The sequence below is a fragment of the Felis catus genome, chromosome D3 (genome assembly GCF_018350175.1).
Source record: "Felis catus isolate Fca126 chromosome D3, F.catus_Fca126_mat1.0, whole genome shotgun sequence".
NCBI classification, from domain to species: Eukaryota; Metazoa; Chordata; class Mammalia; order Carnivora; family Felidae; genus Felis; species Felis catus.
In genome coordinates this window covers 62,696,277-62,717,024 of record NC_058379.1, presented here as the reverse complement: position 1 = coordinate 62,717,024, position 20,748 = coordinate 62,696,277, and the positions used below count along the sequence as shown (strand labels likewise).

Sequence of the window (20,748 nt, the reverse complement as noted above, 5' to 3'; positions counted from 1 at the left end):
TACACCACCCCCAACACGCCCGCTGAATCAGAGAATCAGAAGCTAATTCAGATAAAAATCTTCAAATCTGTTGCCCTTCCTCCCATCTCTTGTTAGAATTCATGGTAAAACAGGGGCACCTGGATAGCTCAGTTGGTTAAGCGTCTGACTTCAGCTCAGGTTATGATCTCGCGGTTTGTTGAGTTTGAGCCCCACATCTGGCTCTGTGCTGACAGCTCAGAGCCTGGAGCCTACTTCAGATTCTGTGTCTCCCTCTCTTTCTGCCCCTCCCCCATGTTCTGTGTCTTAAAAATAAAAAATGTTAAAAAACAAAAACAAAAACAAAAAACAAAGAATTCATGGTAAGGCAATCTGAATCACTGTTCACCTATATGACGACTACCCTTTTTTCTTCTCTTTGGAAGCTGAGTTAAAGGGGATGTCTCTACTTTGTTGACATGGAAAAAAACTCTGGTAACCAAGGTATGGATGGGAAGGATATAAAATGGCTTGTCCCAGACAGGATTATAATATTTTGTCTCTGATCCTTAGCGTGTATAGCCTGTGAGTGCCAGGCATCAGATATCGTATCAGGATTATTAAAGGAGAGCTACAACTTTCTAAAAAAAAAGAGCAATGGTTGTAGCAGTAAGCTTTCTCTGTAGATGCAATGACCTAGTCATGTGACTGCGGGTATGAACAGAGCTGGCTGCATGGACCTAAGAGGCTGTTGTGTTCTGGAAGGTAAAAAATAATTATACAATAGCTCTTTTTCTTAATTTATGTTACTTAAGAGTCTAGAGCCAGGGACATCAAAGGGAAATGGGTTATTAAAACCTTAACATCTTTTATATATAAAAAGTAGAAAACATAAAAGTTACCTTTTTCACAGTTTTATCTGGTTCAAGAGCAATATCTGGAATGTTTGCATCCACCATCAAGGAAAACAAGTTCAATATCAGGTTAGAATACCTAGAGAGTGGGAAAGAAAGAAAAAATAGCAGTGTGTTAGAATTTTGCAGCTTCTTCTCCTGTCAAGAATATTCCTAGAGGCACCTGGGTGACTTAGTTGAGTTTCCAAATCTTGATTTTGGCTCAGGTCATTATCTCAGGGTTGTGGGATCGAGCCCTGTGTCAGGCTCTGTACTAAGCATGAAGGGTGCTTAGAATTCTTTCTCTCTTTCTCTCTCTCTCTCTGCTCTTCTCCCCTGCTCGCTCGCTCTCTCTCCCCCTCTCTCAAAAAGAAAATAAAAATAAATGAATAAAAGCTCTCACTGGCCATCTCGTAGGGACTAAGAATGGAGGTAGGGAAACTATTTCACAGATGTCCAGGTAGAAAAGAAACAATATGGATATTGTCTGGATGTACTTTGGAGATGGAGTGGATGACACTTGCTGATGGTTTCAACGAGCAAGGGAGAGGGGGCAGAGGAACTGAATGTTACTAAGGATTCAGCCTAAGCAATGGGAAACTACTATTCACCAAAATAAGAGAGAATGAACAAAGAGCAGGATTTGGGGCTGAGGATCAGTAATATTCTGTTTTAGACACATTGAGAGTTTGAAATGCCTAGCAGACTCTTAGTCAAGACATCAAGTAGGCAGTCAGAGAACTCAGGGGGGATATCAGGGCTGATGGTATTAGTTCAAAACACCAGCATTTGGTTCCTAACTGAAGCCACAGGTCTGGATGAAAATGCTGAAAAGGAGTTTAGGGGGAAAAACGATCCAGAACTTAATTCTAGACAGTTTAATATGTAAAGGTCAGACAGAAGAGGGAAGAAATCAGGAAAGAAGCAGAAGTGGTCAGCAAGGCACAAAGAAAACAGAGGAGCGGGTTATACCAAATCGAAAAAAGGTTTTCAGGAACAAAGGGGTGCTCAGCTGTGTCAAGCGGCAAGAAAGCAAAGTGGCCACTAGATTTGGTATAGGTGACAGTTTATCTCGATAAAATTAGTTTTGATAGGGTACATCTGGAAGTCTTATGCTGAAGGAAGAAAAGGAAGGTTAGTGGAGACAGTGAGAAAGACTTTTTAAAAATTTTTTTTTAATGTTTATTTTTGAGAGAGAGAGACAAGAGTATGAGTGGGAGAGGGGCAGAGAGAGAGAGGGAGACACAGAATCCAAAACAGGCCCCAGGCTCTGAGCTGTCAGCACAGAGCCCAATACGGGACTCGAACCCATGAACCGTGAGATCATGACCTGAGCCAAAGTCAGATGCTTAACCAACTGAGCCACCCAGGCACCAAGATAGACTTTTTTAAAGCAAATGGGCTGTGAAAGAGTAAAGAACTAGGGCAGAAGTACAATGTCTAGGACTATCCCAGACTTCTCCCCACCAGACAGACGCCAGAGGTACTCACCTAGCTGTGACAACCAAAACTATCTCCAGACATTGTGAAATGTGCTTTGGGGAAAAGGGGAGTGTAAAACAGGTCTGGCTGAGAACCGCTACTTAAAACCAATGGTGAGAACACCATGGCTGTTGGAAGTTTCTTCAGTAACGTACAGCTGTTGCACTGTACACATGAGACAGGAAGGAACAGAGTTGTGATTAGAGATGAAGTGTCAGCAGGTGAGGTTATTGGACTGGATAAAAATGTGTAAGAAAGTTTAGAGAGAAGGGCAGTGATTATAGCTTTAGGGCATAAAATTCAGTGGGGAAAAAAGTGAGAATATAAGGCAGATTTAATATGGTGTAATTTTATATGGTGTAATGGTGACTGGACATTATCAGTGAGGTTGAAGTCTTCCAGGAAGGAGTATAATCCGAAAATGAGCTGCAAGGATAGACGATGTTGGTCACAGTGGAAAGCTGGTGATTGAGATTTTGAGGGGTAAATTAATGTTACTCATGAGAGGCAATAGACAAGGCTGGTTCTACATGAAGAGGACAAGACACTCAGAGGTCAGGTCATGGCTGGACCACTTATGTGAATGTGGAAGTCACAGCAGTAGTCTTGAAGTAGACAATACAAGTTTTCAAGGAATACAGCATGACAGACAGACACCTGACTTTTAGCAATGGGGAGGATACCTATTGGTGTGATCTCCCAGTGTGTGTCTATGCTTTTCTTCCTTAAGAAAGCAAGGAAAGAAATCATTTGGAAGTTGCAGCAGGGAGCAAGGGGGGCACCAAGCCCTTCTCTAAGCTCTACAATATGTAGGACATGGAAATAAAGAAGATCCACTTGGGAGGGCTGCAAGGACCATGGCATCAGCAGAGTACAGCCACCTGCTATGTATTATGTCATGAATAAAATATGCTCTTTCTATGAACCCTCAATTACTTTTACTCTCCTTTGTTGACCATACAGTTTTTTCCCATCTTGTCATAAGGGAATCTCAGGAATATATCACAGGGTAAATTCAGAGTAACCCAGGGAGGGGAATACAAGGCTCAACTTCAAAGGGGATATTTCAGAGGTCCTCAAAACTGGCTGCCCACTAGATTCACCTGGGAGCTTTATAAAAATATTAATGCCTGAGCCCAATCCCATACCAAGTAAATCAGATGGGCCCCCAAACTATTTTCCCCCTAAAGTTCCTCCAGGCAATTCTAATGGACAGCCAGGATCCATGTTAAAATGTTTGTTTTTGTGGAAACATATGTGTGTTTCTTTTTAATAAGGCAAATATTAATGTTTTCTGGATTATCTGTTGGTTTTAAGTTAACCACCCATGCTTCTATTATTGTAGCAAAAGGAAACAAAATGTAAATAAGGAATAGTCTATAAGAAGCTTAAACATTCAATTATTTTGTAGAACATCTGTCACAACCTTAACTTTTACACCTGCTGCTATGAACCTGAATTTTCCATTTAAGATAGGGTGAGCGACCCCAAACAGAAAGTATACATTCTGAATAGTCATTCAATATCCTACCCAGAAAATAGATTTAAAGGTTACTAGAAATCTTTAAAACCATTATCAAGAAAAAATATAAGGTCATACAAAGATGGTCTAAATTTTTCAGTGAAAACCTTTAATACTAAAAATAGGAATGCATATAATTAATAGGTATTATTTAGTAAAAGATAATAATATATTTTGTTACATGAAAATCATAACAGCATAAAATGTGTTCTAACATCTATACAGTTGTAAGCATTCACAACTTAGTTCAAAACAGACTGCTCTACTTATGTGGTCAAATGTTAGTAATGGTTTCTTGTTGCAGGAAATGAGCAACAATTAACAAAAACCATGAAACCAAACCCTAATAATAAAAGTGTCAAGTAACCTTAACTCCAAACTGACTCAACTATCAGGTTAATTCTCATGTCATAAAGAAAAATTTTTACTAACAGAACCATATTCCAAAATACAACATTAAAAAATAAATGTTGATCCAAATATTAGGGTCCAGCTGATCTTAACCAAAGTATAGTGACATTTAAAAACAAATAAAAAATAAAAGTTTTCATGACTTAACATAAAATTATTTAGATTACTCTGTGATTTTTCTTAGCAGTGATAAAAGTTAACTTTGGCTCCACATTAATAACCTGCCTCTGTTTTTTCCATTCTACTGAATTGCTACTAATCCATTATCAATGACAGTTTATAAAGCACATTGTTTTCCTTCTGCTTTCAGTAAGACAGAGCACCCCTGACATTTCTCTAGTTATCATTTCATATCATTCTGTCTGCCTCCTTACCGAGAATGCCATGGTTCCATCTAGTTTTTAGGAGGCTTGGACTATTTTAAATTAAAAATCCTAAGATATTAAAGTGGAACTTTCATCTCTCTGAAAGTGTTTCTGCATCACCAGACAAATCACAGAACACCCATCTTCCATTATTGTTTTAGCATTTCTGAAAGCAAAACTGAGTCACTCTGCCACCTAAAGGATAAATAGTGTGACTGTTTGTAAAATGCACATCAGAGTTTGTGACACATGGTACAGACTGAGTTAACAATGAAGGCCTAATGAGTCACTGCCAAGATGAAATCTAATTAATAGTGTACAGCCACTCTCTTTGGACCAACTGCATCAACATCGTCCAGGAACATGGTCTCAACCCAGATAAGAAGCAGAAATTCATTTAATAACCATACACTGGGAGTCTTACGTTCTAACCACATGAGTAACAGGTTATAAAGACAAATAAGACAGAACCCACGTGCACAGGCAGCTCACTGTCTACTGGTTATAATTTCATCTGGAAGAGGTGAAAGAAGGTAGTAGGTCTCCTGGGCTGGGAGTTTTCATTGGACTAAGAATATTCATTTTTGCAAAGTTAAGTTGAAAATGGATTTAGAGTCAAATGATCCCGTCATTTTTGACTAACCATCAGAGCCATGTCCTAAATTTAACCAGCCTGACTTCATTTACTTTTTTCCTGATGATATATGATGTTACAAGTTCTAAGTAAACCAGGATGAAGAAAGCAGAGATGGAATGGCATTGGAGAAGAAGGGATAGAGAAAAATCAACCTTTTTCCTTCAGCAAAATGACTGATGAGGTGTTAAAAGGAGACAAAATCATGTGTAACATTTATTACTCCATCATTTAACAAACTTCTGAATGCTCCTGAAGAGCAACCAAAACCAAGGCTGATAAAGTTGCTAAAGAATAAAAATGAATGGATTAACATCACTGTAAATAAGCTAAATGCTTCATTCTTTGATAAAAAAGTGGGAAGTGAGCTTGGGAGAAGTTAAACAACTCAATATCGTGATTATAATCCTTCCAGACTGGCTTCAGGGAGATGTGAATGGTTATGAAGCTTCTTAATCTTTTCTCTATTCCAGCACTGTCAAAGAACACAGTATATTTTATTAAAATGATTTTAACCCACTGATTTTGAAGCTTCCATATTTGCCTAATCTTGTGTAATGTCAGCCTCTTGTTTGGTGGATTTAGCGATCGAATATTGAGTAGGAAAGCAAGAGAGTCTTCTTCCTTTTGCTATCAGACTGTTTATCAAAACAGACATCAAACGTATATTAAGAAATACTGGGGCGCCTGGGGGGCTCAGTCGGTGGGGTGTCTGGATTCTGCTCAGGTCATCTCACGGTTTGTGACTTCGAGCCCCGGGGCCCTGCAATCGGGTTGTGCGCTGACAGCTCAGAGCCTGGAGCCCGCTTCTGATTCTGTGTCTCATTCTCTCTCTGCCCCTCCCCCACTCGTGCTCTGTCTCTCAAAAATAAATAAATGTAAAACAAAAAAAATTTTTAAATACATTTGTCTGTGTCATTCTGAGAAAGAGTGATGTGAAAGAATGTATACATTGGAACAACTCCTTTTCTTGCTCTATGAAATGAATTTATCAAAATTCTTTATGCCAAGCAAATCAACTTACCTTCGAAGGTGGAGGAAAGCCGTGTAACACTGTTTACGAAACTCTTGGTACTGCTCACTCTGGGTGCCCCCCATTCCTTCTACCATTTCTTTATTCAGCTTCATTGGAGGCGGAAGAGGCTTTGGATCCCGACCCAAAATATATCCGAAGTCTATGTGGAAGAGTTTGCCTGGATGTTGATAAGAAACTCATTTGTTATCTTTAAAAACTGAGAAGGGAATATGTCATATTATTGTATGTGCAGTGTCTCTTCACAACGAATACTAAGTCATGATGAAGTCTATTCAATTGTTGAATCCTCTACAGCCAGGCTCGGGTGTGGCCTTAAGAGCATACTGCAGTTCATTGTAACGCAGTTATTCAAATGAAACTTCAGTTAAAATAATCTCATAGTAATATTAATCTATATTCTACTTCAAGATCTCCAGAATCAAAGACAATCAAAGGCTACGTAACTTAAGGTACTAGCAGAAATTAGTGTCCTGCAGCAAATTTCTCACCCTGAAGTTTACACAAACTCCATTCATACAGCAGAAGACCATTTCTTTTAAATATTTCTGAAACGAATCCTTTAACTTTTCACTATTCCCCTCGCAAAAAAAAAAAAATCCCCCAAAATGCAAATTATATTCTTTGCTTCTTCTAAACCATTTTCAACTAATCCATGTCACTCATTAGCTGCAAACTAGGAACAAACCACAGTATTTATGTCTACCAAGAACTGAATACAGTTGCGGTGCCCACGAAGACAAATTCTCCATGAGTCGCCAAAGCCCACAGACTAGACATGTAAAAATGTGATTGATCATTCACTTTAGAGAAGGATTCACCACCGAATTCATAAGCATTTTGTGACTTACAAGTAGGTGTAAAAGAAGCATACATTTTAACACAAAGAGTAGCCACGTGGATCCTACAACCCAAGCTCCACCAAGGCAGGGATTTATGCCGTTTCGTACATCACTCTACCCATGCCTTAGAATAGTTTCTGGCACACTAGGCACTCACTTTTGAATGAAGGGATGAATTCATTTAAAAAAACAACAACCTAAAATCTTCCTAGTGTAATCTTCCCACTCTTGTTTGTCTTGTGATACATTATATGACCTTTTTTATGTGAAAACCTATCCTCCATCATGCATTTGGGAAGCTTAGGTTCCCCCTACCCCTCAAGGGGAGCAGCCAAAATCTTTCCTTCTTCAAGTACATGTACTGAGTTTGAGCATACTTTTGCCATCCTGCAAAGTATTTTTATACATCAATTCTATCCATTAACATATTAGCTAAGCCCCCTACCTCTTTCTCTGTGCGTTATTACTGTTATCTGCGAATGTTATACTCCATCATTAGGTCACTGTTGGAAATTTAAGGCAATGATGGGCATAGAACTGACTCTGGGTGTGGCAATGAAATCACAGGTGAACAGTGACACACTGGCAGGCCTTCTGAGTCAGTGGTATAACTGCCCCTTAGTACGACTGATACCTTCACGTCTCACTTGATGAGATATGTAACCCGGACAAAGCCACTTAATGTTTTAATCCTCACTTTCTAAACTGCACAATAGGTTAATACTGTTGATTACCTCATAAGACAGAATTAAAAAGAGATAAAGATATGTTATCTTAAAATAGTACCTGATACACAGTAAACAGTCTAAATGTCTCCTGTCATTATTATTATTTCCAACTAAGCTACAGATGACAGGGTCAAGCAAAATAAAAAACCCCATTTAAGTCAAGAATGATTACATCTATAGCCTTGTCTCATTTAAGAAGCTATGTCCCTCAGAGGAAAAAAAAACATTTTAGTCTGAACATAAAACTAAATCAAGCTATATGATATCTAATGACCATGTCTCCTAAAGGCGCATACAAATGTTTATCTTAAATACTTTGAATACCACTTTTTAAAAAAATGTAAAATACTAAACACTGCTCAAAAAGAAATATTAATAAGTACCACTTCAAAGATATTTAAAATATACTGAATTGGTATTTATATGTTCCTTATACCTGAGATCACTACTGCCAGGGATTAGGAAAATTAAATATTAAAGGGATAAGCAATCTTATTTGCAACTCATCTCAGGCATCGTTCTTACAATGAAAAACTAAATAATACATTAAGCGGGAAATCCTATACAACTTTGAAAATGAGAGAGAACTTCGGATTTGCCAAGACCAAGTAATAATAATAATGATAATAATAATAAGTCCAGATTAAAGGCAATAATGATATTAAGCTTATGTAAAATTCAAAGTAGACACTGGCGTTATTTTCACACATTAGTAAAGAAAACTACACTGAAAAGTATCTGGAGTAGACAGCAGACAATGTACTACATTTGGGATATGGAGTTCATATATAAAAAGAAGCAACAGCTTATTTATGATTGCTCACAAAACAAGTATTGGAAGGTTTAAACACTATCATCACCTGCCTATAGAAAAACTACCCATTAACAATGTAACTATTGCACTGAAAACCAGTTTTCCATTTCTCCACATCATCTCCTTGTCTTTGTTTTTCAAGCTTATACCACACTTAAAATGTTCTGTTCAAATTGGAGAAATGATGAAAATCTCATAAGAACTTTCAAAAAAAATGTGTGTATCTAGTATAGTAAATGACAGATGGGGGAGGTGAGAGGAGAAGGAATTATAATTAGATAAAGCAAGGAACCTATATAGAATTGGAAAAGGGTTTGCTCTCTCCAAACTAACAAAGTAACAGTTTAGCGAATTGGTTCCTCAAGCTCACACCCAGGGCTTACTGAGCAAGGATTCGTTAAGTAGTTACTAGTGAGGCTCCTACTTCAAAACACTTCAGCTAAGAGTATAATGAAATTATTTCTTCACTTATCTTTCTCCCCAAAGTTAACTCTTACTGAACCATTAGGAGTCTTATAATTAAGAATTGTGCTTTATTTATTTTTGCATAGTACTGAAACCTAGGATAATGCCCTAGCATGCAGAAGGACTCAGTGTAGCTATTTTGCATTTACTTAACCAATGACACCTCAACTTCACATTTATAGCTTAGGCACCTTTTAATAACATTGCTATTGCAAGAAATTTTTTTCTGGAAATGATAGCTCTTATGGGAAATTGTTTTGTTTAAAATTTTTGTATTTTCACTTCCATTAAGATCTACAACAAAATTAATACAGGCTGAGTCTGGATCACCTAGATGCTACCTTACTACTTAGTACTATCCTGTGATTTCACTTTTTGATTGGGTTGGTATTAAACAACAAGGCTACTTTAACTTTTTCAGGCTAACGCTAAGAGAAGCAGAATTGGTTATATCTTCAAATTACCTAACAGCATGCTGAAATAATGAAGGTTATAAAGTAGTTCAGGTAGAGAAAAGTAGTTTCAGAATATTCACATGAGATATATTTACAGTGCTCTGAACTCAAACTCACACTATACTATTATCTGCACCATATTCACACTGCAAGTGACATTTAGTTACAATATTATTTCATCTGTCACATTAATGTTGTTGGATTGCATTTTGCTAGTTTGTAACATGATTTAATTTATAAAGTTATTTTTATTTTATAGTATAGAAGAGGAAACGCACAAGAAGTTAGTATTAGCTTTACCTTGTACATATTTAAGATTATAAACTCAGCACAATGGGTTTTACTTCTATTTAAAACAGTTCTGTGTATTATTCGTGATTGAAAAACACCATTTCAGAATCCCAAAACGGACTTCAGAGGTCCCTAACTACAATAAAATTAATTTTGGGGGGAAAGCCATAGACCTCACCAAATCCCCAAGGGAAGTTCATGATTCCAAAAAAGATGAGAAAGTACTTTTAGAACAAGGAGTTTGATAATTGTAGTATTTACTGGGAAAGCATCATTTCTTAATGCTTAAGGTCCAAGGAAGCAGGCTATCATTCAATTGTCCATTATTTGGTAAAAAGTCCTGATCAACTTCTCTTAAGGATTCCATTTCCTTAAACTAAATGTGTATTCCCTACAGCTAAGCTAAGCACTTCATTCTGTGCTTTCCTCTCACTCTGGAGCTCCCATTTGTTTTCTACCTTGTTAGACAAATACCAGTCTACCCCTCAAAAGGTAAAGAGATGAAAAACTTACATTATAGGTACAGATAAGCTTTCCTTGGTTTTGTTTAATTATTTAAATAATGTTTTGTTCAGGGCGCCTGGGTGGCTCAGTCGGTTAATTAAGGGTCTGACTTCGGTTTAAGTCATAATCTCATGGTCCATGAGTTTGAGCCCTGCATCAAGTTCTGTGTTGTCAGCTCAGAGCCTGGAGCCTGCTTCAGATTCTGTGTCTCGCTCTCTCTCGGCCCCTCCCCTGCTCACACTCTCTGTCTCTCTCTCCCAAAAATAAGTAAACATTAAAAAAAATTTTTTTAAATGCTGTTTTGTTCTGTTACCAATATAATTTCTAATGATACTTAGCACTTGAGCAGATAACCTATCTGACCCCTCTTTGATTCAAACTGATTTTTAATAAATCATGCTATCCTAGTATCAAACTGTATCAGCCATCACACATGGTTTATTTAATGGGCTCCATCCTTTAATAAGAAACCTAGCCCCACTTTTCTCTGTCTCACCACAGGCCTTACTGGAAGTCCAGTGTGGGCTATGCATCACTGCTTGCAAATGGAGAGTATATTTCTATCTTTCTTGTAAGAAAACTCTCAAAGAATAGGATTACTGCTTAATTATAAGGTATAAAAGATTCAGTATCTAACAATGAAACCATTATTATGCTTTGCAAGTTCAAAGAGTCATGTATTTTGAAAAGAGGCTATTAATGTTTTAAGAAAATTCACCCTTGCAGATACCAAAGGGAGCGGCTCTTTTAAAGTTAATATCTAAAGTGAAACTTACAATGATTTTATAAATGCACTTCATGAAATTTTAAAAAAAATGTTTAATTAAGAAATTCAGGAAGTATGGGCTTATTCAAATCTATTAACAAATTTATTAATCTTAAACAATCAAGAGGTAAAGTGTACATAAAACAAACAATGTTTGTTGATTGCAAATACCTCCTTTTGTCCCTGACTTGCAATACAAAGGGAATAAGATGTGCTAATTAAATTTTCTTGTTATTTGAATAAGTGACACGAACTTATTTCTAAAATTGTGGTTCAAAGTATTTGTAGTTCTTGGATTAAAGACAAAAGATACTGCTGAAATGAACTGTATTTTACAGCAGTTTTTTTTTTATTTCCCTTTTGTCTATACAATAATTACATATGACCAATCTCAAAATTGTACTTACTCCATTTTTTTCACAACTTTGCTTCTATTTGACAATTTTCTTCTGTTCCCTATAATCCAAACTCGATTTTTTTTTAATCCCACACAATTCCCCAATTCAAATATTCTTCCCTGCCACTCTACTCTATAATAAGTTTTCCAGTCTTCAGTTTCTTGGCATACACCTGACATTTTACTATTTTTCCACAGAATGCCTTTTATTTCTTATGTGAATGTTGTATTTTTCTTATGTTTCTTCATGTGAATGTTGAAGTTGCCCTACTATGAAACCTAGAAACAAAGAAGGTAGTGAACAACCATTTACTGATACAATGGAACCTGTATTTTTAGAATTAAAAACGCTCCCTAAACTACACTCCGAATGTTCCCAATGCTTATTAGTTAAGCCCTTATGATATACTTGGTTAGAGCTATTTTCACTTACAGTTAAAAGCACAGTAATGATGAAATATTTTTAGTAATAGTTTTTGAGTAACGAAAACAATAAGACATACATAAGTAAAAATCAGTATAGACATGCCAATTATCTGGTAAATATTTCATATAATTTATTTTTTCACATTCAACTATAAAGATCTTAGGTTTCTGATGATAGGAACAAAATTTAGCTAACTAATGAAAGGGGGGCAAAACATATCTATGTAGTATATCTGATTATATAGTCCATTTCTATTCAAGAAAAACTTTTAAATGATCTTCATTTTCATTTTTCCTACAGTTATTAAGGCCAATAAAGGATCGATTCCCTGCAATATTCTTTTCTTCTACAGAACTGTTTTAATGTCTAAAACAGAACAGAAACCCTTTATAGATTTTTTTAAAAACCTAAAAAACGGCCTTTGATATTAATTCTAAAACTCTTTTGTGTAAAATTTTATGCTCTTAAAAATTACTGAAGACCCCAAATAAGCCTTAGTTGGGCTACTTCTATAGATATTTCCTGCATTTTAAATTAAAACTGAGGGGGCGCCTGGGTGGCGCAGTCGGTTAAGCGTCCGACTTCAGCCAGGTCACGATATCGCAGTCCGGGAGTTCGAGCCCCGCATTGGGCTCTGGGCTGATGGCTCAGAGCCTGGAGCCTGTTTCCGATTCTGTGTCTCCCTCTCTCTCTGCCCCTCCCCCGTTCATGCTCTGTCTCTCTCTGTCCCAAAAATAAATAAACGTTGAAAAAAAAAATTTTTTTAAATAAATAAATAAATAAATAAATTAAAACTGAGACCTCCCAAAAATATTAATCTAAAAATAAGTGAACATTTTAACATTTTTTATGAATAATAACTATTTTCTAATACAAAAAATTAATGAGATGAGTGGCACTCCTTTCATTTTGCAAACCTCTTTAATGTCTGGTTTAATAGGTGACTGCTAGATTCTCATATTTGTTTCTTTCTATTGTGTTATTTTGATTTAAGTAAGAAGAGAATCCAGCCTCTAAATATATACAAACTTTCAGAATTTTAATTACGTTTTCAGATAATTATGGATAGTTTTCTTTGATACTTAAATTCTCAGGCCTACCATCCAGGCTGCATCAGAAACTGAGCCTGGGGCCCAGCAATCTATAGGTTAAGTTGCTCTCCAGGTGATACTGATACAAGACAAAGTCTGAGGACTTCTGATCTACTTTACATTGAATACAACTCTTAACTTCAGTTAGATCACTATGGAAGAGACAGTGGCAAGGTGAATCACTTCAGTGAATAAAAACTCATACTTGATACCAATGGTTACTGTTTCTCTGTGTTGTACAACCCCATTACTTTTAAATTTGACACCTCTTTTGTTCGAGGGGTCACTATAAAAATGTACTAACTTTTTATATCTGGTTTATGGTTGCTAGTTTATGGTTGTACTAACTTTTTAGATCTGGTTTATGGTTGCTAGTTTATGGTGGAACTTGAATGCTTTAAAGTTCATTAAAAATGAACCCCCTCCAGGGGCGCCTGGGTGGCGCAGTCGGTTAAGCGTCCGACTTCAGCCAGGTCACGATCTCGCGGTCCGTGAGTTCGAGCCCCGCGTCAGGCTCTGGGCTGATGGCTCGGAGCCTGGAGCCTGTTTCTGATTCTGTGTCTCCCTCTCTCTCTGCCCCTCCCCCGTTCATGCTCTGTCTCTCTCTGTCCCAAAAATAAATAAACATTGAAAAAAAAAATTAAAAAAAAAAATGAACCCCCTCCAAATTATGTATTGCAAAACAAATACAGTGTCTACCCAGCTTTAAGAAATATATCACCTGATAAGAAAACTTACATAAAAAAAAGTAATGTCCTAATCTACAGTTTTACTTCAATGAATCAAGCTTTGTCATATAAAAGGTGATACAAAAGGAAACAGATTGATTTGTCTCCACAATCTGACCTAAATCAATCTAACCAACCTATGTATTACCTGCAAAGGCATTGATTATTTCAGCTTCCAGGTATTTTTGCTGGAATGCGTACTTTTACTGGAATGTGTAGCTCATAGAAACCCAGCACATTCTTCATACTAAGTTACTTTCTCTGTGATGTAATTTTCAGCTCCTTAGGCATAAAGAGTATATATAGCACTTTATCATTTTCTATTACTTCTAATGAGAGGAAACAATGTCCTTCTAAATACAGCACCAGGGCACCTGGGTGGCTCAATTGGTGAAGCGACCTTTATTTCAGCTCAGGTCATGATCTCATGGTTGTGACATTGAGTCTCACATCAGGCTCCACACTTGGGTATGGAGACTGCTTAAGATTTTCTCTCTCTCTCTCCCCATCTGTCCCTCTCCCTCTCTCTAAAAAAGAAACAAACAACAACAACAAACAAACAAGAAAAAAACCCAGCACCTTTTAAGGCACCATTAACAATTTCTTTATGATAGGTTTCATTAAGTATAAGAAGATTGCCAGGGGCGCCTGGGTGGCTCATTTGGTTAGGTGATTGACTTCAGCTCAGGTCATGATCTCATGGTTCGTGAGTTCAAGTCCCACGTTGGGCCTGTGCTCACAGCTCAGAGCCTGGAGCCTGCTTCAGATTCTGTGTCTCCCCTCTCTCTCTACCCCTCCCCTGCTCATACTCTGTGTCTCTCTGTCTCTCAATAATAAATAAATGTTAAAAAAAATTAAAAAAAAAAAAAAGACTGCCAGATTTCTGATACTGAAAAATTCAAGAAACTTTCAAAATATCATATTTTAAATAATGTCTGAAAAGAAAATTATTCACATGATTGTGAGTCCTTGTCATTATCTAAGCAACTAAAGTAATGATTAATAGAGACTAAAAAGTATTTATGGATTAAAAAGGGGTGGTCTTATGTGCCTGATTCTCTTTTGCATACATCAACTGAGAAAAAACAAACTGGTAAATACTACTATGTCTATAGTCTACAGTAAAAATAAGTTTAGGCAGGAAAACAGATTATTCTAGAAACCCTAAAGATGGATAAAAATAACAGGAAAAAACTTCATTCATTTGTTCATTTTAAAAGCATTTACTAGGTGCCTACCAACTGCATAAAACATTTTACACCCCTTTCTCTCAAGTCCCAGGGAATAAACAAGCACATTAAGAAAGTAAATCTATAGATTTCGGTGTGCCTGGGTGGTTCAGTCGGTTAACTGTCCAACTCTTGAATTTGGCTCACGTCATGATCTCATGGTTCATGGGATTGATCCCCGCATCAAGTTCCACACTGTCAGGGCAGAACCGGCTTGGGATTCTCTCTCCCCCCTTCTCTCTGACCCTCCCCCACTCTCTTTATCAAAATAAATATATATATTTTTTTTAATGGCAAGTTGGGGTGCCTGGATGACTCAGTCAAGGTCTGACTTTGGCTCAGGTCATGATCTCATGGTTTGTGGGTTTGAGCCCCGCATGGGATTCTATGCTGAAGGAACCTGGAGCCTGCTTCAGATTCTGTGTCTCCCACTCTCTCTGCCCCTCCTGTGCTCACACACTCTCTCTCTCTCAAAAGTAAATAAACACTAAATATTTTTTTTAATAAAGTAAGTCTATAGATTTAGATTTTACAGTATTTTTAACCTACCAAACTAATTAACTTAAATACAAATAGCTTAGGAAACATCACCATTTGAGTAGTAACTAAGTTCTCCCTATGGAAGATTTTGAACTACTGTGTTTTACCCTAAGAAAAAAATAAAACACTTAAACAAACATATTTACTTTCAAAATATCAAGATTTACCTTAAAACAAAAAGAATAACATTAAATCCACGATAAAATTGACTGTTTCTCTTTCATAAACCTTCCTATACTACTAAAATAAAGAGCCAATCAAAACAGAATTTAAAAGGCAGTAACTGAAAGGAGTTTGTATTTTTAAGAGTGGGAAAAAGAAATTTTTGAAATACATTAATTATATTTTTATCTCTAAAATTATGACTGCAAATTAAAAAGCTACATAAGCCAAAAAAGGAAGGCATTCTTCTTTTTTGGTAGGAAACCAACAAAGAAAACCATAATAGCTAGCCAGTCCTTAAGAAATGTTGACTATATGCTCGATACGTACAAAACCTTGCCCACATTATCTCATTCAACTCTCACACACCACAGGCAGAGAGGTTCTATTCTTATGGGCACATTCAGAAAAGAGACTGAGTCATAGAGAGAGACAACTTACCCAAAGTCACCCAATGGTGGAGGGGCAATTTAAAACTAAAGATGTTTACTTTAGATCCTGACACATTAACTCCTATGTGAGACTGTTCCTCAGAATTAAAAAAGGATGTGCATCAATTTGACATAAAGTTAAAGAATGATGAAGAAAAGTTTCCAATTAGGGAACAATGACTTTCTTACCTTCAGGCTTTGTGACAAAAGGTTCAGAGAGCATTACTCTGAAGTGCTGAGACAGACAAAGAGACACCACCCCTCTCACTGTACAAATGGACAGCTCCAGATTAGAAGAGCCATCCTCAGGAACTACAGGGAACTTTCCATTTACTACAGATATCTAGCTCCTTGTTTTCATTTATGAATGTTTTTCACTTATTTATATACTGATATAAATGTTCATTCTGTTATAAAGTCTGTAAATCATAAAGTTTTTCAGTTATACCAGTCCTGGTTTTTACCCCTCAAATTTTAAAAAAATAAACAATAAAAAAATTTTTCCCCACAGTTGAGATAAACCCAAATCAGGCTTTGAGTCCTGTCACAATCAAATAACCCTGAACAAACTTCTCAAAGCTTCCTCAAAAGATACCAGCTCTGAAAGAAATACACGTTTCCAATCCCATTCTAGAGCTTACATTTTTAATTTCTTGCCCAAATAATGCTACATCACTGCATTGATAAGTGAAATACCATTCACTCCAAATTTGCTTCAGGAAAACAATGTTTTAAGTGACCACAGGGCAATACACTGACAAAGGAATTAACAGACTGTCACATTTATGGTGGACACACAATGCCCTCTGCTGGACAAGCTGAGGATACTTCAACCAAGCTAAAGTATCAACACACCAATAAACCCAGGCAAAAAAATTTCTGGGAAATCTGTAATTGAGTCTCATATTTTGCCTTTTTGCACATTATTGTTGTATACATTTTGAAATTTTTTTCTATGCAGTGAAACATTTTCCTCCACACACTTCTAAAGTTATCAATCTAACCCTCTTGTGTCTCATCTAAGTTTACAGGTGGAACAGTGTGTTGGGGGCAAATCTCCAAGAGATCCCCAATAAAATGAAATCTAAGTATCTTCTTCCTCTCTGCTCCATCTCTCATGCCAAGGAACTGGGCACAGAAGAATCAGTGGAACTCTGATTACAATTCCAAACCACTTTCATCTGAAAGCAAAGTCATGGATACTACACCTGCTCAAGCTGGCAGATAAGAAGACAAAAGGTATTTTATTCTGAAGAATGGGAGCAATGTTACTTATAATAAAAACTGCACCATCAACACTGAGACTGGAGAGTTACATAAGAGAATCTAAAGTTTTAAAGTTTTAATACGTCACAGTCTGTGCCTAAGACATAGTGGATACAAAATACACAATGGAGGAGCTTCATGATACTTGAGGCACTTTTTAACTACAAGTTCTAAGGTGTATTTCCTGCAATGAACCACATTCAAAATTCATGTATATAATTAAATATGTAATACTTGTCTAAATTATACAAAGTCTAATTATATCACATATGTAAAAACCACTTTGAAATATAAACTGTCAGTAAAAAATGACTATAAACACAAAACATTTTAAAATAAATTATTACAAATTTTTAGAGGTTGAGGAATACATCATACTTGCATTTGTCCTGATATAATTGGTATTTCCTTATATAATCTAATTTCATTAAAACTAAACTTGAAAATTAAAGGCATTAATCCTAGCAAGTAAGACTTAAAATGCTAACTGTATGATATCAATAATGAAATAATTAAAGACCAGTTAAGAAAAAATAACCAAAAGAAATGACGTTTCAAAAGAAAGAGAATATGTCTCTCATCTAGCACATTGTAAGTTTTTGATTTTTAAAGTCATATTTAGAGCACCCTCTAGTGGAAAATAGGTGACAAGATGCTTAAAACCTGCTTCTGAAATTTTATATTCTATTTCCATTAAAACAAATTAATTGTGAACTGGACCACAGAAGTGTATTAAATAGACTCTGATTTCCAAATCTTATTTTTAAAAATCCCAACAACACACACACACACACACACACACACACACACACACACACACACAAAGACAGCAGTTCTCAAAGTCCAAAAGAAAAAGGTCTATTATTTATCAATTTCCAAAAGAAGAGACAAGGTATGTGACAAGATACGTGAAAATAACATTATAGATGTAATGGCACTCTATACATTAAATAATTGCATTGTAGTTATAAAATAATTATAAAATAATTTCAATACAAAAACAAACAAAATCACTTTGGTACTTTGATTCTTGTGGTTAAAAGATTCAATTAAAATATCAGAGCATTAAGGAACAACACAGGAAAACTTTTTCCAAATTAAAATTCTCTCCAAATACACCATAAAATTTTCTGAATATCCTCTGCTACACTGGCAAATTTGGCGAGAACCTCCACAACATTCTGTGGTCCTAGTTACTACAGGGACAGCCTGGCCTTGACACAGACATGAATCCCACAAGCAAATTCTGTCACAGATAATTTTTCACACTAATATATGAAATCCTAGATTCTGTGAATTAATAATTATATATTAATAATTAGACTACATTTGATATATTAAATTACATTTGATGTGTTAAATTCTTGGTATCACAATCTGGAGGAATACTAACAAAACAGAAAATGTTCTTACCTGAGAGACCATTTTAAGAGTAATTTAAAATCTATTTTCTGTGGAAGACTGAAGAAACTTGAATTATTTAGCCCAGGGAAGAAAAGACTACACAGAAGAGAAGAATTATTTACTCATTCATTATTTCAACAGTGATCTATCAATCACTTTAGCTAGGTGTTGTTCAAGGTTCTGGAGGAATGGTAGCAAACTGGATGGACAAGGTCCCTGCTCTCATGGAACCTGCATCCTGAATGGGAGAAGATGATGAGAAGATCAACAAGCTCCATGAGGACCTGGATTTGTGTCTGTTCTGTTCATTTTGGTATCCCCAGAACCCAGAACAATACCGGACACATAGCAGTTGCTCAATAAATCTTGGTTTTATCGTACAAAAAATGATAAATTTGGCTTGTGGTAAGTGCTTTAAAGAAAACGAAATAATAATAGACAGTAATGGAGAAGGGTGGTGTGGAAAGTACATTTCAGAAGCCATTTCAGATCAGAGAGTTAGAAAAGGCTATTCTAAGGAGATGCCACTCAAACTTAGACTCAGTAACCGAAGTCAGATCTGCAAAGATCTGAGAGAAGAGCTTTCCAGAGAGAAAAACAAGGGCATTAGTCTGAGGCAGGAGTATTGACATTACACAATCAAATTGGTCAGTGTGGGCAAGCCACAAGCACCACAGTAAAGAGTTCAGATTTTATTCAAATAGTTTGGGCAAAAGATGGTAGTGGCTTCAAATGGAGTCAAAGGAGTGGAAATGAAGAGAGTGGATAACTTCATGATCCACTTTGGAGGTGAAGAGTAGACAAGATTTGCTAATAGGTTTGATATGTGAAATGAGGCCAAGAGTGGAATTAAAAATGACTCTTAAACCTGGGGCTTAAACAACTGGGTGGATGATGTTGCAATTAACTGAGATGGGAAAAAATTAGGTGAGGAGCAGGTATAATTAAGCAGGTAGTGGAGGAAGGGAACAACTTTTACAACTGACCATATAATTTGGGTGTCAAGTAAGTGGTTGGATATTTCAGTCTGAAGCTTAATGAAATGGACTAAAGTACAGTGCTGTAAGTTTGAAAGTTGTTTGCTTCAAGATGGTGTTAAAGCCAAGGGGCTAAATAATTATCACGAAGAGGGGGATGAGAATGATTATTCCATGGAACTCCAAGGGGAAAAGCAAAAAATTAAAGACAGGGGTTAATGTGAGCTCATTCTAACACTAACTAGAGCTGTAAGTAAGGAAGTAAGGAAGTAACACTGTAAGTAAGCAGTAAGTAACACTAACTCAACTGCTTGCATACATTATTATGGGCTTTCCCCCAAAGGTGGCATTTTCAGAAGGAAGAGCGAGAAGACCACCCATAGAATTACTACTGAAGTGATTCTTTGTAAGGAATGGGAGTTTTGGGGGCACCTAGGTGGCTTAGTCAGTTGAGTGTCCAGCTCTTGATTTCAGCTCAGGTCATGACCCCGGGGTCGTGAGATTAAGCCCATGCTGAGCGTGGAATCTGCTTGGGATTCATTCTCTCTCTCTTTCTCTCTCCACACACACACACACACACACACCCCTCTTCCCCTAGCTTGTGCTCTCAAAATAAATAAATAAATAAAAATTAAAAAAAATAAAAAAGAATGGGAGTTTCTTTCAAAGGTACCATATGAAGGGACTTTTAAGACTATATGATTTTTCAGGGGTGCCTGGGTGGGTCAGTCAGGTAAGCATCCAACTTTGGCTCAGGTCATGATCTCAACAGTTCATGGGTTTAAGCCCCGCATCAGGCTCTCTGCTTTCTGCACAGAGCCTGCTTTGCATCCTGTCTCCCTCTCTCTCTGCCCCTCCTCCACTTGTGGACTCTCTCTCCTCCCTCTGTCTCTCTCTGCCCCTCCTGTGCTCATGAGCTCTGTCTCTCCCTCT

General features: G+C 36.7%; 1 protein-coding gene across 1 annotated transcript in view; it reads right to left on the bottom strand.

Annotated features, from left to right (window-relative positions):
* The window catches only part of PIK3C3 (phosphatidylinositol 3-kinase catalytic subunit type 3), a 142,534-nt gene that overhangs the window by 18,768 nt on the left and 103,018 nt on the right, over positions 1–20,748 (bottom strand). The window contains exons 22-23 of the mRNA XM_003995149.6: positions 6,290–6,458; positions 861–951 (exon numbers count right to left, since the gene is read on the bottom strand). Coding sequence (XP_003995198.1) covers positions 861–951; positions 6,290–6,458 — 260 coding nt within the window. The remainder of the gene's footprint in view (positions 1–860; positions 952–6,289; positions 6,459–20,748) is intronic.